Source organism: Silurus meridionalis, chromosome 16 (genome assembly GCF_014805685.1).
Source record: "Silurus meridionalis isolate SWU-2019-XX chromosome 16, ASM1480568v1, whole genome shotgun sequence".
Taxonomy (NCBI): domain Eukaryota; kingdom Metazoa; phylum Chordata; class Actinopteri; order Siluriformes; family Siluridae; genus Silurus; species Silurus meridionalis.
The window spans coordinates 2,914,443-2,935,143 of NC_060899.1; the positions used below are offsets into that span (position 1 = coordinate 2,914,443).

The following is a 20,701-nucleotide window of genomic DNA, read 5'->3' on the forward strand; positions in this document are numbered from 1 at the left end:
TCATACACTTATCCTAGCGTTTAACTAATGCCTGGAAAGCTTCGACATAGAAAGATTTGCCGGTACGCCTGAACTGTAGGGTCCATTTTCAGAATTTTTTGAGGACTGCTGTGGGCTGAGAACCACCACGACAGAGATCATCACTGACAGACGCACAGCCATCTTTAAAATGTTTACACCATTCAGATATCTTGCTGCAGTTGAACTTCTCATCACTGTATTTTGCTTGAAGTCTTTTGTAGATATCTGCACCCTTGTTCATAAAAAACTTCAGCACCACACACTGCACACACTAACTCTGTTGTCTGCCTTCTTGATTAACGGCCTCAGGACCAGCCCACGTCACGTGCGTCACCTATCAGTAATAGGACACACTGGGCATTTACAACTGCATGTAATCCCGCCACGCCAGCATCCATCTTTAAACGTGTAAAAAAAAAAAAGTCCCGCTTTGACTTGAACGCCTCTTGTACAAGTGCTAGCTCTATTGGACTTCTCAGAAGGTTGTTAGTTTGAAGCTGGGCCATTGCTGAACCCTTAAACAAAGCCCTTAACACTCAACTGCTTAGTTGTATAAATGAGATAATTGGGAGTATAATAAATACCGTATTATATTAAATACCGTAAATGTGAACGTTTTCCTAGTGAGATTTTAACCGTGAGATTGATTTTAATACGTAAAAAATCTTAAAAATCCTAATCTTAAAAAAGATTTCTAAGCCACGTTGATGAAAAGTGTTTATTTCCACTGATGGGCCCCTAAGCAGGGCCCCTAACTCTCATTTGCTCAGCTGTATAACTGAGATAACTGTACTGTCAGTCGCTCTGGATGAGGGCGTCTACCAAATGCTGTAAATGGAAATTTCCTCTATGCATGTAGTTGCATTGATATTCAGCGAAGGTCTAGACAATGTAATTACTTTATATACGACTGACTTTTATCTGTTTTATCGGCTTTCTTATTCGATTATTTGAAATCCATCATTATTAAGCAGCATTCAGGTACGTTTTTGTTCTGTACATCGATACCTTTCTCATATCTTTACCTCCAGAATGTTATATTAACACTGACAATGTCACTGATATTGACGATAAAATCGAATCAAACCTGACTCTATATAAAGGTTAACTCAGGTCGTGTCACTGATAATGAAGTGAAAATACAACTTCCTCCATGATCACTGTCAACATTTCACCACCTGTGTGTGTGTGTGTGTGTGTGTGTGTGTGTGTCTTTTTAAAGCCTGACATGACTGTCATTACTATTGTTTTTTTTTTGTGTATTCGGTTCTACAGAAGGGATTTAATTCAGGATTTCTTATGCGGAAACCTTTTCAAAGATCTTCCTAGACCTGTTTGTAGCATGTAGAACTTTCTAGACCTGCTTATTCTATCCATCCGAATCACATAGTAACAGATCGGACATTAGTAGCTTGACAATGCGACTCAGACCTGATGGAAATAGCCTGTGTGAGTTGTGTTTTGTCATTTTGTTCAAAGTGAATGCACACCATTTTGTTTATTTTTACACTGTAAAAATAAAAAACCTCAGTCTTCTACGAAGGATTTGCAGCATTAAAGTGACGATAATAAAACATCTCAATATAATGCAGTGTAGTTTGGAAGTACTGAGAAACCATTCATGACGTTGATTATATGTTGGTCATTTAAGAGGGTAGTGCTTACATGACAATAAGGTGTACCGGCTTTGGCATTGTGTGAAACCTGTCCAGTGAGTTCCTCAGAAATCCCTCATCTACCTCGTCCGATGCTAGATATAGAACATAAATCTGGTGCACAGGCCTTTAGTGAACGTTTGCCTTGTAAATATACTAATGCTCTTAGTAAAGCTCTTCAAAATAAGTTTGATTTATGGACTTGAAAGATGCAGCAATATGCTGGATATAGTTTTCGGTATATGAGCTGTTAGTATAGAATAGATCACATATTAGAATGAGGAAATTAATACAAATACTAAAGAAAGTGGAAGATCACTGGTTAGGTTCTGGCTTACTGATTGGAAGGTCATGGGTTTAAGACTCTGCAACTTTTGGGCTCTTGAGCAAGGTAATTAACGCTCTGTGCTCCAGGGGGCGCTGCATCATGAATGACCACAGCTTCCTAACAGTGTTGAGATATGCAAAGATAGAATTTCACTGTGCTGTAAGGTACATATGAGAAGTAATTTGACTTAAACTGGTCTGCAACCAGAAGAAAATGAGCAGTTGAAGCTCAATGAGCTCGGTAATGCCAAAGTTATCATTTTATTTGGTGAAAAAATCGGGCCATTTTTCACAGTTTTTTGTTCTGCGTGCTGAGCTCCAAAAATGTTTCTTTTTTTAATAACGAGGTTGTCGGTCATTTCGATCCAGAGCTATTTGTCGTTCGGTGCACGATTCGGATTGATGATGGTGCAATGTCTCATGAAAGAACGATCATTCTACGTATTTTGTTTGCAAAATTGGGACCGCTGGTGTTCAAACAGTGTGACTGGAACTTCCTGTTTCAGTCCTGTATTCGGACTGTTTAACCTCATGTCATGCTTTAAAATTAATACAAAAATAATAGACACTAAAAGATTCTTTCCGAATGACATTTTAATAAATCAGCAGCATTTTTTTAAAGATTTATGTACAAAGCTCAACTCAGACTCCAGTGCGACAGTGTTTTTACAGTAAAAAACTATATCCAATCGGTAAAGTAAAAAATACTAGAACTTAAATAGAAATCGCTAAAAAATGACAATGTTACAGAAAAAACAAAAAGGTAACAGGAAGTCTAGAAATAATGTCAACGGATGACAAAGTTTACGGACACGCAACACAGCAGCAACCAAACATTAAAAACAAACCACAAAAAGCTTCAAGTGTAAATACTCTTGAAATGATGCAGCGAGAACATATTTGTAATGAAAAGTACTTGTTTGATTCGATACTTTTTTTGTTTTTGTTCGATTTTTAAAAAAGGTACCGCAACCTTTCGTTTTTTAATTATTTATTATTATTATTCTTTTTTAAATTAACTTCGGTTTCTGTGGTTCGAAAATTCATAGGTGAAATTCGTCCTTTTTTTTGTTGAATTCTTCTTTGTTTTCTTCTCGAAAATGAATTTTAATTTCTCACTGCATTTGTGTTTGTTCCAACTGCATTTTGAGACAAAATAAGATTCATTTTATTTAGTGAACGTCCTCGTGCGTCTTCGCACTGGTTGCAAATTTAGATATAGAACACACTTTATAAGAATTGACCCTAAGTCTTTTGGGGCGATGACATTAAATCAGGTCTGCACACAGCTGCCAGGCTGCTGAAGCGTAAATCCAGATCAGTGAGGATGTCCGGATGAAAATCAATCTCAGGAATGGAGATGGTATCGGGGTTTTCATCGGGGTGTTCGTCGGGGTCTCCTTCATACTTATAGCAGTGAGGCTCGTAATCGCCAAGCTCCTGTTCTGGAGCCTGGAGCCTGTGCAGGATCTGGAGTGAGCAAGTAAAAATGCATGACTATTTTTTATATGATTTTATTAGTTACTATAAAAATCATCTAAAAGTAACAACACAGAATCTGAATATATATATTTTAATTGTATTTGTTTGTATTTCTGCATTTCTTCAGTTAGATTAGAAGTTATTTTTATGATACTGTACACTACAAAGATTATTAAACTTGTATAGTATAAAATCCTCTTAAATCCTGCTTTTCTTTCAGCTGATTTAACCATCAACTGTACAAATGAATGTGTATTCAATTACAATCATCTCTTTTTTCTTTCTTTCTTTCTTTCTTTCTTTCTTTCTTTCTTTCTTTCTTTCTTTCTTTCTTTCTTTCTTTCTTTCTTAAACTAACCTGGTTTGCAATTTAGAGTTTTATATTTGTTAGTAGTAAATGTTAATTAATCAAACATTCATGTAAACAGTTGTTTGGTGGCAGTTTTTAGTTTAATTGCCGAATTGTTGAACGCAATAGTTATGATTGAATATATAAATCTCCCATTTTGCTACATTTTTCTGCGTGACCATCCGCTGTGACAAAAACATAACAATACACTGCTTTTTGCTGCTTTTAAAAAAGGGCCTTAATTCGATCTACATTCATGCAGCTTCCTTTCATATAAAGTATGACTTTGGATGAAAGCATAAAGGATTATAAAGCATTATATTCCAGAATTGTGACTTGAATCTAATTATGACTGACTTTCCAATCACAGTTATGTAATAAGTTGTGTTACATTGTTACAAGTGATCGCAAATGTTGAGCTATTTTATGAGTTGCTCAGTAGCTCCTGGTTCCATAACCTCAACTGACTGTAAAAGACTGTAGAAAGATCATTACTCATAATCTCACACTCCAGTGCTCATGTTAGTTCTCACTCTCCAGTGTTCTGTATTGTTTAAAGACTATAATCACACTCTTGATGTCACCCAAATGAGGATGGGTTCCACTTTTGAGTCTGGTTCCTGTCAAGGTTTCTTCCTTATAACATCTAAGGGAGTTTTTCCTTCACCACAGTCACCATGGCTGCTCATCAGGGATAAATACACATCGTTCTCCTTAACTCTTAAAACTCTGTAAAGCTGCTTTGAGACGATGTCTGTTGTGAAAAGCGCTATAGAAATAAACTTGACTTGACAAGATACTTTGGTTCCAATGTAGAGCAATAAGCTATGTTTAGAATTCAGGTGTGTATTTTTGATGTACTGTTCTGTGCTATTTTATGATACGCACATTTTTTTTTATTTCATATGTAATTCATTCAGTCTCATAAATCCTGTAAAGTCTCATAAAATGTAATAAAAATGACAAAATAGCAAACCATTACCTGATCAATTTGTTTTGAGAGGACTTTGGAGAAATATTTGAAGTCCTCTATGTTGTGAGTAGTAAAGTTTTTGCTCATTGATTCCTGTTTGTAAAAAAAGGCAAAAATAAAATCAATACAGAGATTTGCAAACATCAGCAAAAAACACCAACAAAATATAACAATTAAAATATATGTTTTATAGCTCTTTCAACAATAAACTTTGTTTAACACTGGACAAAACAAAGTTGTTTTACAAAAATGCAAAGATTCTGGTATTAAAGTTTTAATCTGATACATTTGTCTCTATAAAATTTTCCTTAAAGAACAAAGCAGAGGTTAAAGTGGACCGGAACCTGTCGTCTGGATGAAATCTAAAATGTAAAAGATTGAGTAAAGTATGTATTAAGGATGTGCATCTCCATAACCGAGGCTGATGTAATTCGCATCTCGATGCATAGCCAATGATACGATACATTAAAGATACATATGAAGCAGCTACCGATGCGATGGGATACGATTCACCCCTTTTCTATGATCTAATTTTATTTTATTTATTAATAAATAATTTCAAATAATATTGCAGCTCTACCTCTGCCATGTTAATCTATATTCTATATGACTCTCAGGACACGCCTCGATCTCTGTAGTGTGAGAAATCAATCTACATAAAAATATTGGGCACATATTATTGCTATAAAAGAATAGCACATCAACTAATAATTATATATAAATAATTTTTTTTACTATTTCTTACTGATAAAAATATGTAAAAAATATATTTATCAATTGATTAAAATAATGAATATTAACTATTTAATAAATATTTTAAATAATCACGATTATTCACATGATTGTTATAAGTTAACAACATCTTAATTGCATGTTTTTAATCCATTATAAATTAAATCATTTAAGTTTTTAATACTCTAATTCACATGCGCATGGAAAAATATTGATGCTTTATGCAAATGTATGTTTATTATTAGTGAAACCAAACTCAACATAGAGCATTAAGACAAAATATTCTTGTACATGATTTAAAGTAATTATGGTTTTTAAAATTGCGTAAATCATCAGAACACTAAACTGAACTTTTGATATGTTTCCACACGGACAGTTTTGATTGCCGGATGTGCGCATCATGGCAAATTTTGGTGCTCGATTTGAGACGTGGCGCATCAAAAGAATTTTTTGCTAAAGTTTATTTATTTATTTTTATATCTGAGTAAAGAAAAGACGACGTGAATCAATGTGTGTTGCGTTGAAAGGTTTCCTTTCGCCTTTTTATATTTATATATTTATATTTTTTCTGAAAAACTGTTTCTGAAATTTTTTTTTTTTTTAAGGATCAATTACATCTTCTGGTCTGATCTTTTCTTTTTTTCTTTTCTTTTCTTTTTGTTTTTCTTTATATGTTTTTTTTAAATCAAAAATGGCGTGTTGTTGAGTTATTGTTCTGATATTAATTTAACATAACATAACATAATGACCTAATTCAGTAAACATGTCAATACTTTTGGGTCTTACCGCCATGCCACAATTTTTTATCAGCCGATACGAATGTTGTGTAGAACCCTGAAATGTGCAGACAGAAGAAATAGTATGTCAGATAAAAAAAAAAAACAACTAAGGGTTAAGGGCCTTGCTCAAGGGCCCAGCAGTGGCAGATTAATGGTGGGGGGAATTGATCTTACAACCTCCTGATCGAATGTTCAACATCTTATAGATCTATCTATCTATCTATCTATCTATCTATCTATCTATCTATCTATCTATCTATCTATCTATCTATCTATCTATCTATCTATCTATCTATCTATCTATCTATCTATCATCTATCATCATCATCTCAGTACAAATGAGTAAAAATGCAAACATTAAAACAGTTGAAATTTAGACTAAATCTAAATTATATAATAAGATTATGTTGCAATATTGAAATACAGAATTTACCCTCCAGTGTGTTTTTCCCAGGACTTGATTTTCAGTGGATGTTGCAGAACCTCCCTGGAAATCCCAAAAGAGAAAAAGAAAACAAAGACTTAAACAAGACCACAATGAACACAGTTTTTATAAAAAGTGCTGCCTGCTGTGTCTCCTGTTTTAATCGGGCTCTGGCTCCAGTCTAACCACAGCCTTTGACTGCTTTGCCTACTCCAATATCTACTTCCAGTTTTGTCATTTCTGTCTGCATGCACCGATCTCATTATTATGGTGTAGTTTTCAATGGAACTGCACGCAACTTAACTAGAAGTCTAAAGAGAGTTCTCGCCGTCCTTCGACTTCAAATTAACCAAATTTTTGCCATTTGATTGATAATGTCAGATATTTGAAAGCTGCAAAATAACTGTAGTGACAGATATCAGGTAGCTTAAAAAAAAAATCCCTGTGTGTTCAACAGGTTTGAAATCAGCTACCAGCCAATCAGAATGAAGCATTCATTATGCAATACGTCAACTTTTTAACAATGCACAGCTCATTGCACACTAAGGGGAAGTGGTATTTAAGTACAATTTACATTAATGTTTGCAAATGTTTTCTTTTTTACATAACGTTACTTACATACATACAGAGAAATCAGTTGGTTTTATAACCGTCATTTAAAAACACAGTAAACCAATTGTAGCCGTTTAATGGTGAATGTAATTACATACCTTGTGCATTGAGTGTTTGGAAAATGCTTCAGACATCACACCATTCTTGTTTATGTGTAATTGGTCAAATGGGACCTGTATGAAAGAGAATGAGAAACTTTATCAATATGTTTAATGCAATATCCAGAAAAAAAAAAAAAAAAAAAAAATATATATATATATATATATATATATATATATATATATATATATATATTAAAATTCCATATAAATGCTGTGCATTAACTGGATAAATACAACATTGCTGAATTCAAGTATATGAAAAAAAAGGGAAATTATAAAATGGGGGTAAAAGGTTTTATACTTGTCACATTTACATTACAGCACAATGAAATTCTTTCTTTGCATTTGCATATGTCCAGGAGCCGAGATCAGCCATGAAAAGACTTAAATCCCCAAACTTCCAGTAATGTTTTCTATTTTTTCCATCTATTGTTATATATTTATCTGTATATTATATTCATAGTACATACATATCTGTAAATTACTATAGTCCTATAATACCATTCTATTTAATTTATGTAAATCATGTAAACACTATATATCCTGCACTTGCTGTTATTGCACTCTGGTTAGACCCAAACTGCATTTCGTTGCCTTGTACTTGTACATGTGTAATGACAATAAAGTTAAATCTAATCTAATCTAATCTAATCTAATCTAATCTAATCTAATGTTTACAATTTACAACAACTGTTTAGCTTCACGATTTGAGTCTATAACATATATATATATATATATATATATATATATATATATATATATATATATATATATATATATACATATATATCTTTTTTTAATATATAAAACCTACATCTAGAATCCTTAATAATTCAACTTTGTGTGAAAAAACAGAATATAAGATTATTATTTCCAAGGAACCCCGCCCTTTTTTGTATATTTTTCGTACCTCACAGTCTGTACCAGGCATCTCGATGTTACATTTAATAATATTCCCAGAAACATCATCATGCAGGATCAAAATTTTCTTTTGTTTTATGCACTGCGGGAAAGCCATCAGGAGTATCGCTGTCAGACAAAAACACATTTTTAGCCATTTCATCTGCTAGAAACAAATTTATCAGATTAGATTTTAATTGTAATGTATGTTTTCATTTGCAACATTTGTATTCTGCACCTTCTCTTCTGCTCCTTTTTCCTTTTTTACTATGTAATAAAAAACTAACAGAGATCTAATCATTTACATCAATCCACAAGAACAACCTCATAAAACCTGCATATTGCATTGGGTTTAATATTAAAGTTGTGTCAGTATACAATAAGTCATGCATATGAGTCTTACCAAGAAGAAGCAGGAAAGCGAGGACCATCATCCCTATGGCACTGAAATTTGGTCCGGCCGTGAAACTTCCAGCACCGCACTTGGGATTGGTGGTGCAGTTACACACACTGATTGACAGGTTTTGAACTGATCCATGTCCTTGTTTGTCTAAAATTTTGATCCTAATGTTGTAATTGCCTGTGTAGACTGTGTTCTCTGTGACTAGGTTTGCAGTTGTCTCTGCAGGAAGATGCAGAAAAAAAAATCCATCTTTTCTTTTCATAGTTACAGAATATTGTTTTTTCTTTACATTATATTCATTTGTGGTGGTATGGAAGCCCATTTCCGTGACATTGAAATTATATACTGTAATTTCCAGACTATAAAGCGCACCCATGTATAAGCCACACCCACTGAATTTTACAAATATTTTTATTTTGAACATAAATAAGCCGCACCTGTCTACACTAATGTACTTTACACAGGCTTTAACGAAAGACACGTTACACACGGTGTAACGGGTGAAATATGTTGCACTTCCTTTAGGAGCAGAGCGGTATTTTGGGAATAGCATGCCACTGCATTTTTCCGGTATTACTGCATGTGTTCAAGACTGAGGAATATGTCCTTATTATTTTCTGATGCTCATTTCTAAGTTTCTTTGACTAACCTGTAACGCTGTTGGCAAGAAAAATAAAAAAGCACGAGTTTTGGAAACCTGTCTGTGCTTATATGATTTCTGTTGTAACTGGAGTTAGCGAGCTCTCCCTTCACCCAGACTCAACGCGCTACAACGGCTCGTATCTAAACAGTAGCCGACCAAGAAAGTCATTGTTCACTGTCTTCCTCCTTCCTTTCACAACTATTTCTCTCGGGAGAGTTTATATTTTTGCATCGTCGTGCGTTTAAAAATCACCCGATGGAAGTTTTTTCTCCCGATGCTGTGCAGCTCAGAACACAGGTGAGGTGCGTTTTTTCGTTTCCCTTCGGAAATTTTATTGGTCTAATGTTATGGGGTTCAGTTTTTTGGCTTGAATTTTGTGAAACCGGGAAAAACCTAGGAGAAATTCATAAATTAGCCACTTCGTTGTTTAAGCCGTGGGGTTCAAAACGTGGGAAAAAAGTAGCGGCTTATAGTCCGAAAAATACAGTATATATTTTTCAAGTCTCCTCTTGAAAAAAGGAGACTTTATTTCTTGGAATTCTGTTTTTATTTCTCGCAATCGTTACTTATTTCTCATGATTCTGATTTTGGCAATTCCACCTTTTTTTTCTCACAATTCTGACTTCATTTCCAATGAATCTTTTATTAACTGCCAATTCGGAGTTATTTTTCTTTTTCAAAGTTCTCTCCAGGGTTCGGAAGTTTTAATTTGATACCATGCAATTTTCCCAGTAAAACACCACACCTCAAACAGTCCTCTTTGATTCATAGATCGATCTATAGATTGCAGCCCAAAGCTTTCTGGCACTACAGAGACAAATTGGCCCGATTGGCAAAAAAAGTCAGAACTGTGAGATAAGTCAGAATTAGGCAAAGCTTTTTTTTTATGTAGTAGAAATTCTAAATACATTTATTTTATTTATATCAATAAGATTTTTCAGAAATCAGGAGAGACTATACTTTTACAAATATTCTGTTATATAGGTTCATTGTTAGTTTAAGTTACATTGGCAAATAAAACGTTCAGAAAATGTTCAGAAACTGTACCATTTATTTTCAGAATCTTCCATTTCCCTTCTACTTGGTCATTCTCCAGGAGCTCAAATTCGAATGGTGCACTGTATGGTGGAAGGTCCACATCTACAGCTGAGATTTCAGTCATGCTTTTCTCATCTGATAAACACATGCTTACTTTATCGTCCACTAACAGTGGGATATTATCGTTTTCATCTATTAAGTGGATTTCCAGTGTCCCTGTACCGGTCTGTGGAGACTGAGCTGTGGGAAAGAAGAATAAAGGGCTTTAAAAAAAAATGTGAATAATAAGTTCAGAATACTAAGTTAATACAATAACTATTTAATAATACAGTAATTCAAATTTAAATGTATTTAGTAATAATTATTTAATACAATACAATAATTATTTAATAATACAATAATTAAAATCTAAATGTATTCAGGAATAATTATGTAATACAATCATTATTTAAGAAAGCAGGAAATGTTCCAACCAAAGCTTGTATATCTTGTCCTTTAGAGTTATTTGAAGCTGCTCATATAAAATGTGTATATATATATATATATATATATATATATATATATATATATATATATATATATATATATATATATACATACTGCATTTTACTATCAAAGTTACTAAACGTTATAAAATGTTACCCTATGTTATACATATGTTCATACTTAATTACGTTCCATACAATTTGTACTTTTGCGCATTTAAATCTATTTAATCATTCGCAAATAATTCATATTTATTTTTATTTATTATTTGATGCACAATTTTCTAAGCAGCCAATTAGAGTGACATTTTACTACAAACTTTTTTTACTTTACTTGCATAGAGGTGTGATATTCTTCTGCCCAGCAGGGGGGGCATACGTTTGTTTTAAGTTATTTAAAAAAAAGTAGGCGTGGCATTGACAAAAAGACGGCTGGAGGTGAAGATGGAGTTGAAGATGCTTAGATTTTTATCAGAAGTGAGAAGGATGGACAGGATAAGATGTCTTTTTTTTTTAGACAAAGTCAGATGTGGTCATGTGGAGGGACATGGGGTATATCGGTAGAGGAATGCTGAGCATGGAGCCACCAGTAAGGAGGAAAAGAGGAAGACCAAGCAAGAGGTTTATAGACATGGTGAGAAAAAGAAGAAGAAAAGAGAAAATGCTTTAGGCTTACATTTCAATCAGGCAGAAGTCACAACCAACTATCAAAATTTGGCAGAAATTGAAGCTTGAAGCCACATCGACCTTTTTTATTATTTTGAATGAATAGCATTAAATAGGAAGTGAATAGGATTAAAGACCGAATGTACAATGTCTTACCTTTTTCCTCAGCATACACGAGGACGGTATAGGGGGCGCCGTTTACTAAAGGTGATTCTCTGTCCATAACACTGGCCACATAAATCTGACCAGTGTCTGTTTCAACGTTTACCCAGTTACCTTTATCTTCTCCTTTAACAAAGCTGATGATGATAAGAGATATATAGAGAGAGTTATAACAACATTCCCAAAAATCCCAAAAAAGAGATTAAATTCAATAAAAGCCTCAAATTTATTGCAGTTTGTATGAACCCCACACACATTCAACTGAACTATTTCTTACACTTTCTCACAATAATCTTAATGACCATATTTCAAGGGTCAAAGACACAACACGAAGGCAGTTGCACTTACCGAAATGTGTCCCCAGACGTTTTATCAGGGTCAATTACTTCGAGTTTTCCGATGAGGGTTCCTATTTTCGTATTCTCCCTTATATATATTTTTTTAACCGGTGGTATAAATTCTGGAGGATCATTCACATCTTCGACAGTAATGTTGACAGGTACGGTTGTGCTGGACCTTTTGGGAAACATGTCTACTTTCCATAAGCCCCCCGATGTACGAGATAGAACCTCACAGTAGAAGTAGGGCTCTTCATTCTCTACACTGATCGTCATGTTTCTTAATGCGTTCTCCTCGTAATCCATCGCCTGCATATTTAGTAGACCAAGAAATAAAGTTGAGTAGCACTGCATTTGAAAGGTGCCTTAATTGTTCACATTTCCGTAAATGACTGAAATAGCAAAAAAAGCTGCAGAATTCACGAAAGGCTGATCTTTTTCCTTTTCTTTTTTCTTAATCTTTTTTTTTAGACATGAAAGATCTTTGTAGTAGTAGTAGTAATGTTGTATCGCCACAAGACGACATAGTCAGTTTTCCAAAATGCATATATCCTTCAGAAAAACACAGAAATACCTTTATAACAGTCAGGATTCCTTCATTCGTTTTGGGATCTGTCTGGATTTTGAAATTGTTTCCCGGATCTCCATAAAGAGTGAATTTCGCTCTCCAGGCTGGCGAATGTGAACTGTCTTTGTCCGTTACATGCAAACGCAGAACTTCCACTCCACTCTCTCTTTCTTTTATTCTTCTCGGACCCTGAAACATGTATAGATACACTAAATGGACAAAAGTATTGGTATAAATTGATTTCTCCAGCCACATTTGGTTCTTTCCCAAACTGTTGTCGCAAAGCTGAAGGCACACAATTGTACAGGACGCCTTTGGATGCAGAAGCATGACATTTTTACCTTCACTTGAACTAGGAAACCCAAACCTGTTCCAGCAAGACATTTTATTTTCCTTGTTTTTATATTCTATCATATTTTTATAGCACCAGCACACCATGATTAATTCATTGTACATGGTACTTTCCAATAAAATTTTCATCTAAATTTCCGCCTGCCAATTAATGGTGTAGAGAACCTGAAAATCTAACTTGAGTAAAAGTTAAGATACTTTTTCTTCTTAGACTTTTGGCTTTTCCTATTAGGGGGCGCCACTGCGGATCATCCGTCTCCACACCCCCCTGTCCTCTACATCTGCCTCTGTCACCCCAACTACCTGCATGTCTTCCTTCACAACATCCATAAACCTCCTCCTTGGTCTTCCTCTTTTCCTCCTTCCTGGTGTCTCCATCCTCAGCATTCTCCTGCTGATATACCCCATGTCCCTCCTCTGCACATGTCCAAACCATCTCAATCTCGCCTTTCTCACCTTGTCTCCAAAACGTCCTACATGTGCTGTCCCTCTAATAAACTCATTTCTAATCCTGTCCATCGTCGTCACTCCCAATGAACATCTCAACATCTTCAGCTCTGCTACCTCCAGCTCCACCTCCTGTCTTTCACTCAATGCCACTGTCTCTAAACCTACAACATCTCAGGTCTCACCACAGTCATATAAACTTTTCCTTTCACTCTCACAGATACTCTTCTATCACAAATCACTCCTGCTATCACTCTTCTCCACCCACTCCACCCTGCCTGCACTCTTTTCTTCACTTCTCTAACACACTCTCCATTACTTTGCACTGTTGACCCCAGGTACCTGAACTTCTCCACCTTCTCCACCTCTTCACCCAGAAACCGCACCACTCCACTGCCCTCCCTCTCATTCACACACATGTACTCTGTCTTACTCCTACTGACTTTCATTCCCCTTCTCTCCAGCACATACCGCCACCTCTCCAGGCTCTTCTCAACCTGCCCCTACTCTCACCACAAATCACAATATCTAAAAGTTTAAATACATTACTGCAAAAAAAAAATCACCAATGCCAAAAGAGTAAACGTCTTAAAGTATCTGATTTTAACAGTACTTTAGTATTTGGCTCATACTGTACGTAGGCTCAAAGATGCGCTAATCATTGCATTTTTTTTAACTTTTTAAAATACATATCAAATTGTACGCCACAACAGCTTCTCCAACATACCAGAATGAAAGAAAGATCAAACATATTGGTCAAAATAAACTCAGTAAAACTAAATAGTAGCAAGAAAAATGACTTCAATACAGTAATAAAGTATATTTACTGGTAAGTACTCACCGTTTGACCCGTGATTTCAGGGAGGTGATTGTTTTTGTCGATAATATTCAGGACCACGGTGCATGTGCTGGACAGCTGGATTTTGTCTCCATTATCCGTGGCTTTAATGAGGAGAGTATATTTCTGTGCTTTCTAAAAATATGGAAAAATTTTAAAATATATTCAGAATGTTTTTGTTTACCAAATTTAGCTTATAGTAATAATAATAATCTTTTTTTTCATTAAAGTCTTACTTTTAATGAGCTACAAGACTAAAGATATATCAGTTATACATCTGCTGGCATGCATCAATGTACAGCATCCTAAAATTAGCTGCATTTGTGTATTTTTTGTTACTTTTTTGTGTATTTTTTTATTCTTTGTATTACTTTATATACATTTGTTTAAACAGTGTAGTTCAATATATATGGTTGTGTCTTACTTTTCTTTAAAAAACATACAGTGTGAGCATTTCAAAAATTAGCTTAATGTATAAATCTATAATTTATAATGTGTTTAATGCTTAATCTATTGTTCATGTAACCAATATGTAAAAAAACAGAGGTGCCCGGAATTTCAACCTATAAGGAGCCAAAATTCAAACTTGACTGGGTGGAAAAAATTGATAAAAAAGTCAGGAATCCTTTATATAACTTAAAATAACTGATATATAAAAATGAAAGCTGCCATTGATCCATTTTATTTACAATTTCATTATATTTAAAATGAAGTAAATAAATAGAAAACTTTAATTTATATTCTGCTCAACTAATGAAGTTTTATTTTCAAATTTCTCCTTCAGTGAAACTGATTCAATGTCAAAATCCAATTATTTTGTAAAATAGAGTTCAATGCATAATACAGTTATTCAGTGACCTCCAATAAGAGACATGAAGCTGCTTCTTATATTTTCAAAAGTTTTTCCAAATGGCATATCTAATTTACAGAATCCTAAAATTAGCTGCATTTGTGTATTTTCTATACTTTTTTGTGTATTTCTTTATACATTTGTTTAAACAGCGTAGTTCAAGATGTATGGTTAAGTGTCTTACTTTTCTTTAAACATACACAATTTGACCCTGTGATCATATATATATATTGCATGACAGGTCAAATGAAGATTTGTAAAAATGTCATTCTTTTTAAATAAGTATAAATTTACTGTAAAATTGTCATTTAGCAATAAATCACCACATAAAACTGAACACTGATCTGAATTTACCTCATAGTCCAAGCAACCTTTGAAATAAATGTTCCCGATGGTGTTGTTTTGCTTGATATAAAATTCAACATTATCTGTTTTTGGGGTGACCGAATCGATCAAGAAGTTGAAGGTGCCATTGGGGGAAGTTGGTTCGTCTTTATCTGAAGCAGAGACTCTGATCACCAGTGAATCTGTAGAGAAGTTTTGAGTGTAAGAAAACAAACCAACATGGTGAATTACTGTATATGAACACAATATGTAGTGTTAAGTCACCTTGAGGTACAGATTCCGTGAGTGTTGTTTCATAGTGATTTTGGGTAAAAACAGGAGCGTGATCGTTTATATCTAAGATCTTAACCTCAACTCCAAGGTTGGTGTCCAACTTGTGATTTTGATCCCTGGCTTCAAACTTGAACTGCAACAGAGACATAGATATAGTGTTGGATTTGAGTATCACACTGCTGTAAATGCCAGCTACAGTCCCTGACAAAAAACTTGTCGCTTATCTATTTTGTAGAAACACCTGCCATTACCCTGACTTTTAATTAATCAATTGGTGTTAGAAATGGCTCATATGAAAAGCCAAAACCCTCCCAAATGATGTTTAATGCACTAAAATAAATTAGTTTTACTGAAAAAAGATTTATCATTTAATCAAGACAGAAAGGTCAAATTTTGGCAAGACAAAAGTTTTGGCGCCTATACAGAAATTAAACAAATTTACTGCAAATACAAAAATATGTCTGCAAATTAAGTAGTGGTGCTGTGAGATCCAAATGTAATATCTTGTATGACTTCCATGAGCTTGAAGGACTCCATCCATGCGGTTTGGCAACGATTCATACAATTTATTGATGAATTCATCAGGAATAGCAAAGAAAGCAGTCTTGCATGCCTCCCAGAGTTCATCAATATTCTTTGGTTTCGTCTTCCATGCTTACTCTTTTATCCCACTCCACATATGCTCAATGATGTTCATGTCTGGTGACTGGGCTGGCCAATCCTGGAGCATCTTGATCTTCTTCGCCTTGAGGAACTTTGATGTGGAGATGGAAGTATGCGATGGAGCACCATCCTGCTGCAGAATTTTGCCTCTTTTATGGTTGGGAATATAAGAGGTAGCTAAGATTTCTTGGTATTTTAGACTATTGATGTTGCCTTCCACCCTGCAGATCTCTCGCACACCCCCATACTGGATGTAACCTCAGACCATGATTTTTTCGTCACCAAACTTCACTGTTTTCTGGGTGAATCTCGGATCCATGCAGGCTCCAGTAGGTCTCCTGCAATATTTGCGGTGACTGTGGTGTAATTCAACAGAAGATTAATCTGAAAAATCCACCTTCTGCCACTTTTCCAGCGTCCATCCTTTCAGCAGGCTGTGGGCCTTGGTTTTTCAATTGTCTTTTGTTTAGTGCTGGCTTCTGGTCACTGATTCGACCATGGAGGCCATTTCGAGATACAATCCGACAAACTGTTCTGGTTGACACAGGGACTTCAGGTGACCAGGTCTCGTAGATCTCTGCTGCAGTGGAAAATGGGCTGGCCTTGGATTTTTGAGCCAACAAACGGTCCTCTCGAGCAGTTGTCTTGCAGGGTCTGCCTGACCTGGGCTTGTCAAGAATGTCTCTAGTCTCTTTAAATCTTTTTTTTATCCTCTGTACTTGACGCTGGACACATTGAAGGTGTCTGCCACATCAGCAGCGGATCTGGTCTTCAGCCTCTTGATAATCAAAACTTTAGTCTCAGGGTGAATCTTAGGCATGTTTGCAGAGGTCTAGTTGCAGTTGATGTGAAGGTCTAGTGTACTGGGGTTCTTTCTATACACACCTGAGACCTAATTGATCCATTATTAGTCACAGGTGAAGCTCATATGACAAGGTGACAACACATATCTTTGCAAAAATTGACTCACCGGGCTTTACCAAGCTGTGAATATTAGAATACTTTTTGACAGTTTCGTTTTGCACTGAAACATTATTACAGAAGCTGTTGGGATTAAAATGAGCCATTTCATGTAAAAAAAATCTTGATTAGAAATATATTTCAGCGGCACTTCAGGTCAATTTGTACACAAGCGACAAGACTTTTGTCAGAGACTGTATACCATTTCCTTCTGACCACAATAAAATGTTAAATTGAGTATAATATAATAATACTATGCACACTGATGGTGCACTTTTTTCAACACATGACATAATTTAATGTTACTACTCAAAAGTTGATTATTCTCCTGTACCAGTACGTTTTTACATAATTAACTTTACAGTTAATTCCATATCTGTTTGTGAACACTATCCACATTACAAGGTCCTGTGAATTAGATGTTACTATAAAAACAAATATATATTTATACGTGATTTACAGAGCTGCAATTTTATTTTAAGAAACCAAAACCAACATCTTCTGACAAATTAGAATCAAGAATTCAGCAGCATCGTGGAATGGATTTCAAATGACACATAAAACGTACTGAGAGATTTTTATGGGTCTCGTAATCGACCTTCTTATGCACAAAAACTTGACCAGTTCTGGCGTTGATGCTCAGCACATCTTGAGGGTCTTTATCAATACCTGGCCCTGTCAGAAAGAACCTCACCAAATACTTTCGCTCCACGTTGATCTGAAACAAAAGCATAGAGTGAATAATCAAAATTTCACAGTAACTTATGAGCAATATGTGGCTACTACAGGGTTTGTACTGCAGTGGTGTAGAGCAGTGGTCCCCAAACTTTTTTGCACCACTAAAGTTAGACGATATTTTTCTGGACCGGCCTTTAAGGGTGGCGGATAAATACAACAAAATAAAATGATACAACCACCATAAAAAGTGATATTTTCTAAAAATTATAATAAATGTGAATCCACTGTGTTGTTTTTTGTTCATTTTGCTCGCTTGGGGGTTTCAATTTAGCGGTAATGTATTATGTGTTAGGGCCCGGAGCAGCCCCTTTAAGAAGGTAGTGGATGAAGGTAAGACATGTGACCGAGGCATCATGACATGCATCAAGAGTGAGTCATAAACAGATATTTTCCAAAATAAATCTTCGTTCAGAATCAGATAATAAATAAAACAAAAATAATGTAAGTTATGTATCCTTTCTGTGCGGCCCAGTAACAATTGACCCACGTTAAATACGAATTTAGGAAATGCAATACTCACCGTGTCGAGTATATATGGGAAAGGGCCAGGGTTTTCTTCCTCTATAGTGAGTGAATCAATGATCCATGCTCTCTTCTTCCTGATTTTGCTCTGGGTGGATATTATGACTATACACTGAGAGAGAAAAAGCAAACCTCTGAGATATATGGTGTATTTAGTTACTTTCTTTAATAAAAGAAATGAGTTCTGAGCTTAAAGTCAAATAAGGAAATGGGAAAAATCGGCTTGTGACAAGATAAAATCAACATTTTGGCTTTAACCTCAGCATAAATTCCACAACTGCTTTTGTTTTGGCGTGCGGCTTGAAATCGTCTGATCTGGTTGCTATGAACTTCTGCTTTCCGTTAGCTACTTTTCCTTATCAGTGCCGTTCGCCATTTTTCCAACTGGGCAAATGTTACACGCCTGATCACAGCTGATCGACTACATTTTGCTTAGCATATTTATTTAGTTTATGTCCAACCTGTAAATATATTATTAAAACAGCCCCAGTCATATTATTCCTTAAATTACTACAATCTCGTAGATGCGACACTGTATGTGGGAGCAGCATCGCATTTGATCTACAAATGTAATAATCGGAGGTGAAATATGAAATACTCAGATAATAATATACAAATATACAAATATTTTGGTCTCTTATTTAATGACATGGCCTATTCAAATAAATGCTATTCGATAGATGAATACATCGGTCATAAAATGGTAAATACATTTCAAAGCTGAAAGAAAAGAAATAAAAAACAATGTATAATAAATGCAGAGGCCCAGAGATATGTATTTAAAATTAATGGTGTAAAGTTAGCTTTATATTTTTCCACCAATTACTCAATATTAATATTGATTTCTAAAAAGCGGTCTACATTTACGCCATTTAGAAATGCCCCTTATTCAAAACAACTTATATCTGAGCCGTTGAGGGTTTTGCTAACTGCAATGGAACAGCCCTGGGATTTGACCTCATGACCTTCTGGTCAAAAGTACAACACAAGTCTTAATTGCTGAGCTACCACTATTACTTTCGTTACTAATATCTGAAGTTTTTTACATTTATTTCTTTACTTAATTTAAAAAATTGTAATGATATTTTAGCCTGAATTACGGTGGAAAAAACAAACAAACAAACAAACAACAAATTAAAGTAAAGTCATGACGCAGCAACATTTTCATAATAAACTAAATCATTATTATTGCTTACTGAGTAATTAACCAGTATTCACTGGTATTTTGTAGTAATACTAGTACCAGTTTGTATGACTTTTTCCCTTTAAGTAACATTTAAGTTAATAAAATTATTGTTATTGTTATTGTTAAATTAATTTTTTTCATATATATAACATATATATTACATATTATACATTAATATTCCATATATATATATATATATATAAATTATGAAATATATATAAATTCACATTATGGTCACATTTTATATATAAATTTTATATATATTATATATTATATTGCGAATATAATTTAACAAATGTAGCTATGGGTTGAATTATATTCGCTGCATCACATGCTTTAAATGAACCTGAAATAAAAGCAATGACGTTAATGCCTACGGATGCAATTTTTATAACTAGAGCATATTTATTGAGTGGACTGTGAATCCTGACCCAAATGAATGTTTTTTAGTTCTGTAGGTAGTGTCTGCATAAATCCACATTCTTTATAAAAGCACAGAATTCACTGTTAGTAATAAAACTTTTGTTTCTACTGCATTTATATGTAAAAAATGTACAAACACTTACTGTCAGGAAGAGTGTGATCATCACAGGATTTATTGTCCTCATGCTGGCTCTGTTGCGTTCCTCCTCTAACCTGAGTGTCGTAGCTAAAACAGTGAAAGGGTGATAGGGTTAAGGGTGAGTGTGTTTTTTGGGTGGAGTTATGGTCGTTCTTTTTATCAGTTCCCAGCCTTTTATAGTAGGTAGTGGGAGGAGAATTCGGCTGAATTTCTTTCGAAATAGAAGCTCACCTTATCTCTGGTAACACCATAACCGTGATGACCTGCAATACTGACATGAAGGCTGTATTACAGCCTTCATGTCACTT

At 34.7% G+C, this 20,701-nt stretch overlaps 1 protein-coding gene across 3 annotated transcripts; it reads right to left on the minus strand.

The window, feature by feature from the left end:
* Nucleotides 1-2,579: 2,579 nt before the first annotated feature.
* LOC124398676 (cadherin-13-like) lies at nucleotides 2,580-20,701 on the minus strand. 3 transcript variants are annotated; one of them, XM_046868921.1, is made up of 18 exons: nucleotides 20,625-20,701; nucleotides 20,398-20,480; nucleotides 18,644-18,757; nucleotides 17,954-18,103; nucleotides 15,754-15,895; nucleotides 15,499-15,671; nucleotides 14,298-14,429; nucleotides 12,665-12,847; nucleotides 12,101-12,399; nucleotides 11,747-11,889; nucleotides 10,449-10,679; nucleotides 8,759-8,977; nucleotides 8,366-8,484; nucleotides 7,453-7,527; nucleotides 6,752-6,805; nucleotides 6,326-6,373; nucleotides 4,817-4,900; nucleotides 2,580-3,473 (listed from the first exon to the last, which is right to left on the minus strand). In XM_046868921.1, exons 2-18 carry the CDS (start codon nucleotides 20,437-20,439, stop codon nucleotides 3,249-3,251), a joined length of 2,433 nt encoding a protein of 810 aa, XP_046724877.1. In that variant the 5' UTR covers nucleotides 20,440-20,480; nucleotides 20,625-20,701; the 3' UTR covers nucleotides 2,580-3,248. The 3 variants fall into 3 exon arrangements, with proteins under 3 accessions (XP_046724877.1, XP_046724878.1, XP_046724876.1); XM_046868922.1 differs by lacking the exon at nucleotides 20,625-20,701 and having other exon boundaries at nucleotides 17,984-18,103; nucleotides 20,398-20,526; XM_046868920.1 differs by lacking the exon at nucleotides 20,625-20,701 and having other exon boundaries at nucleotides 20,398-20,526.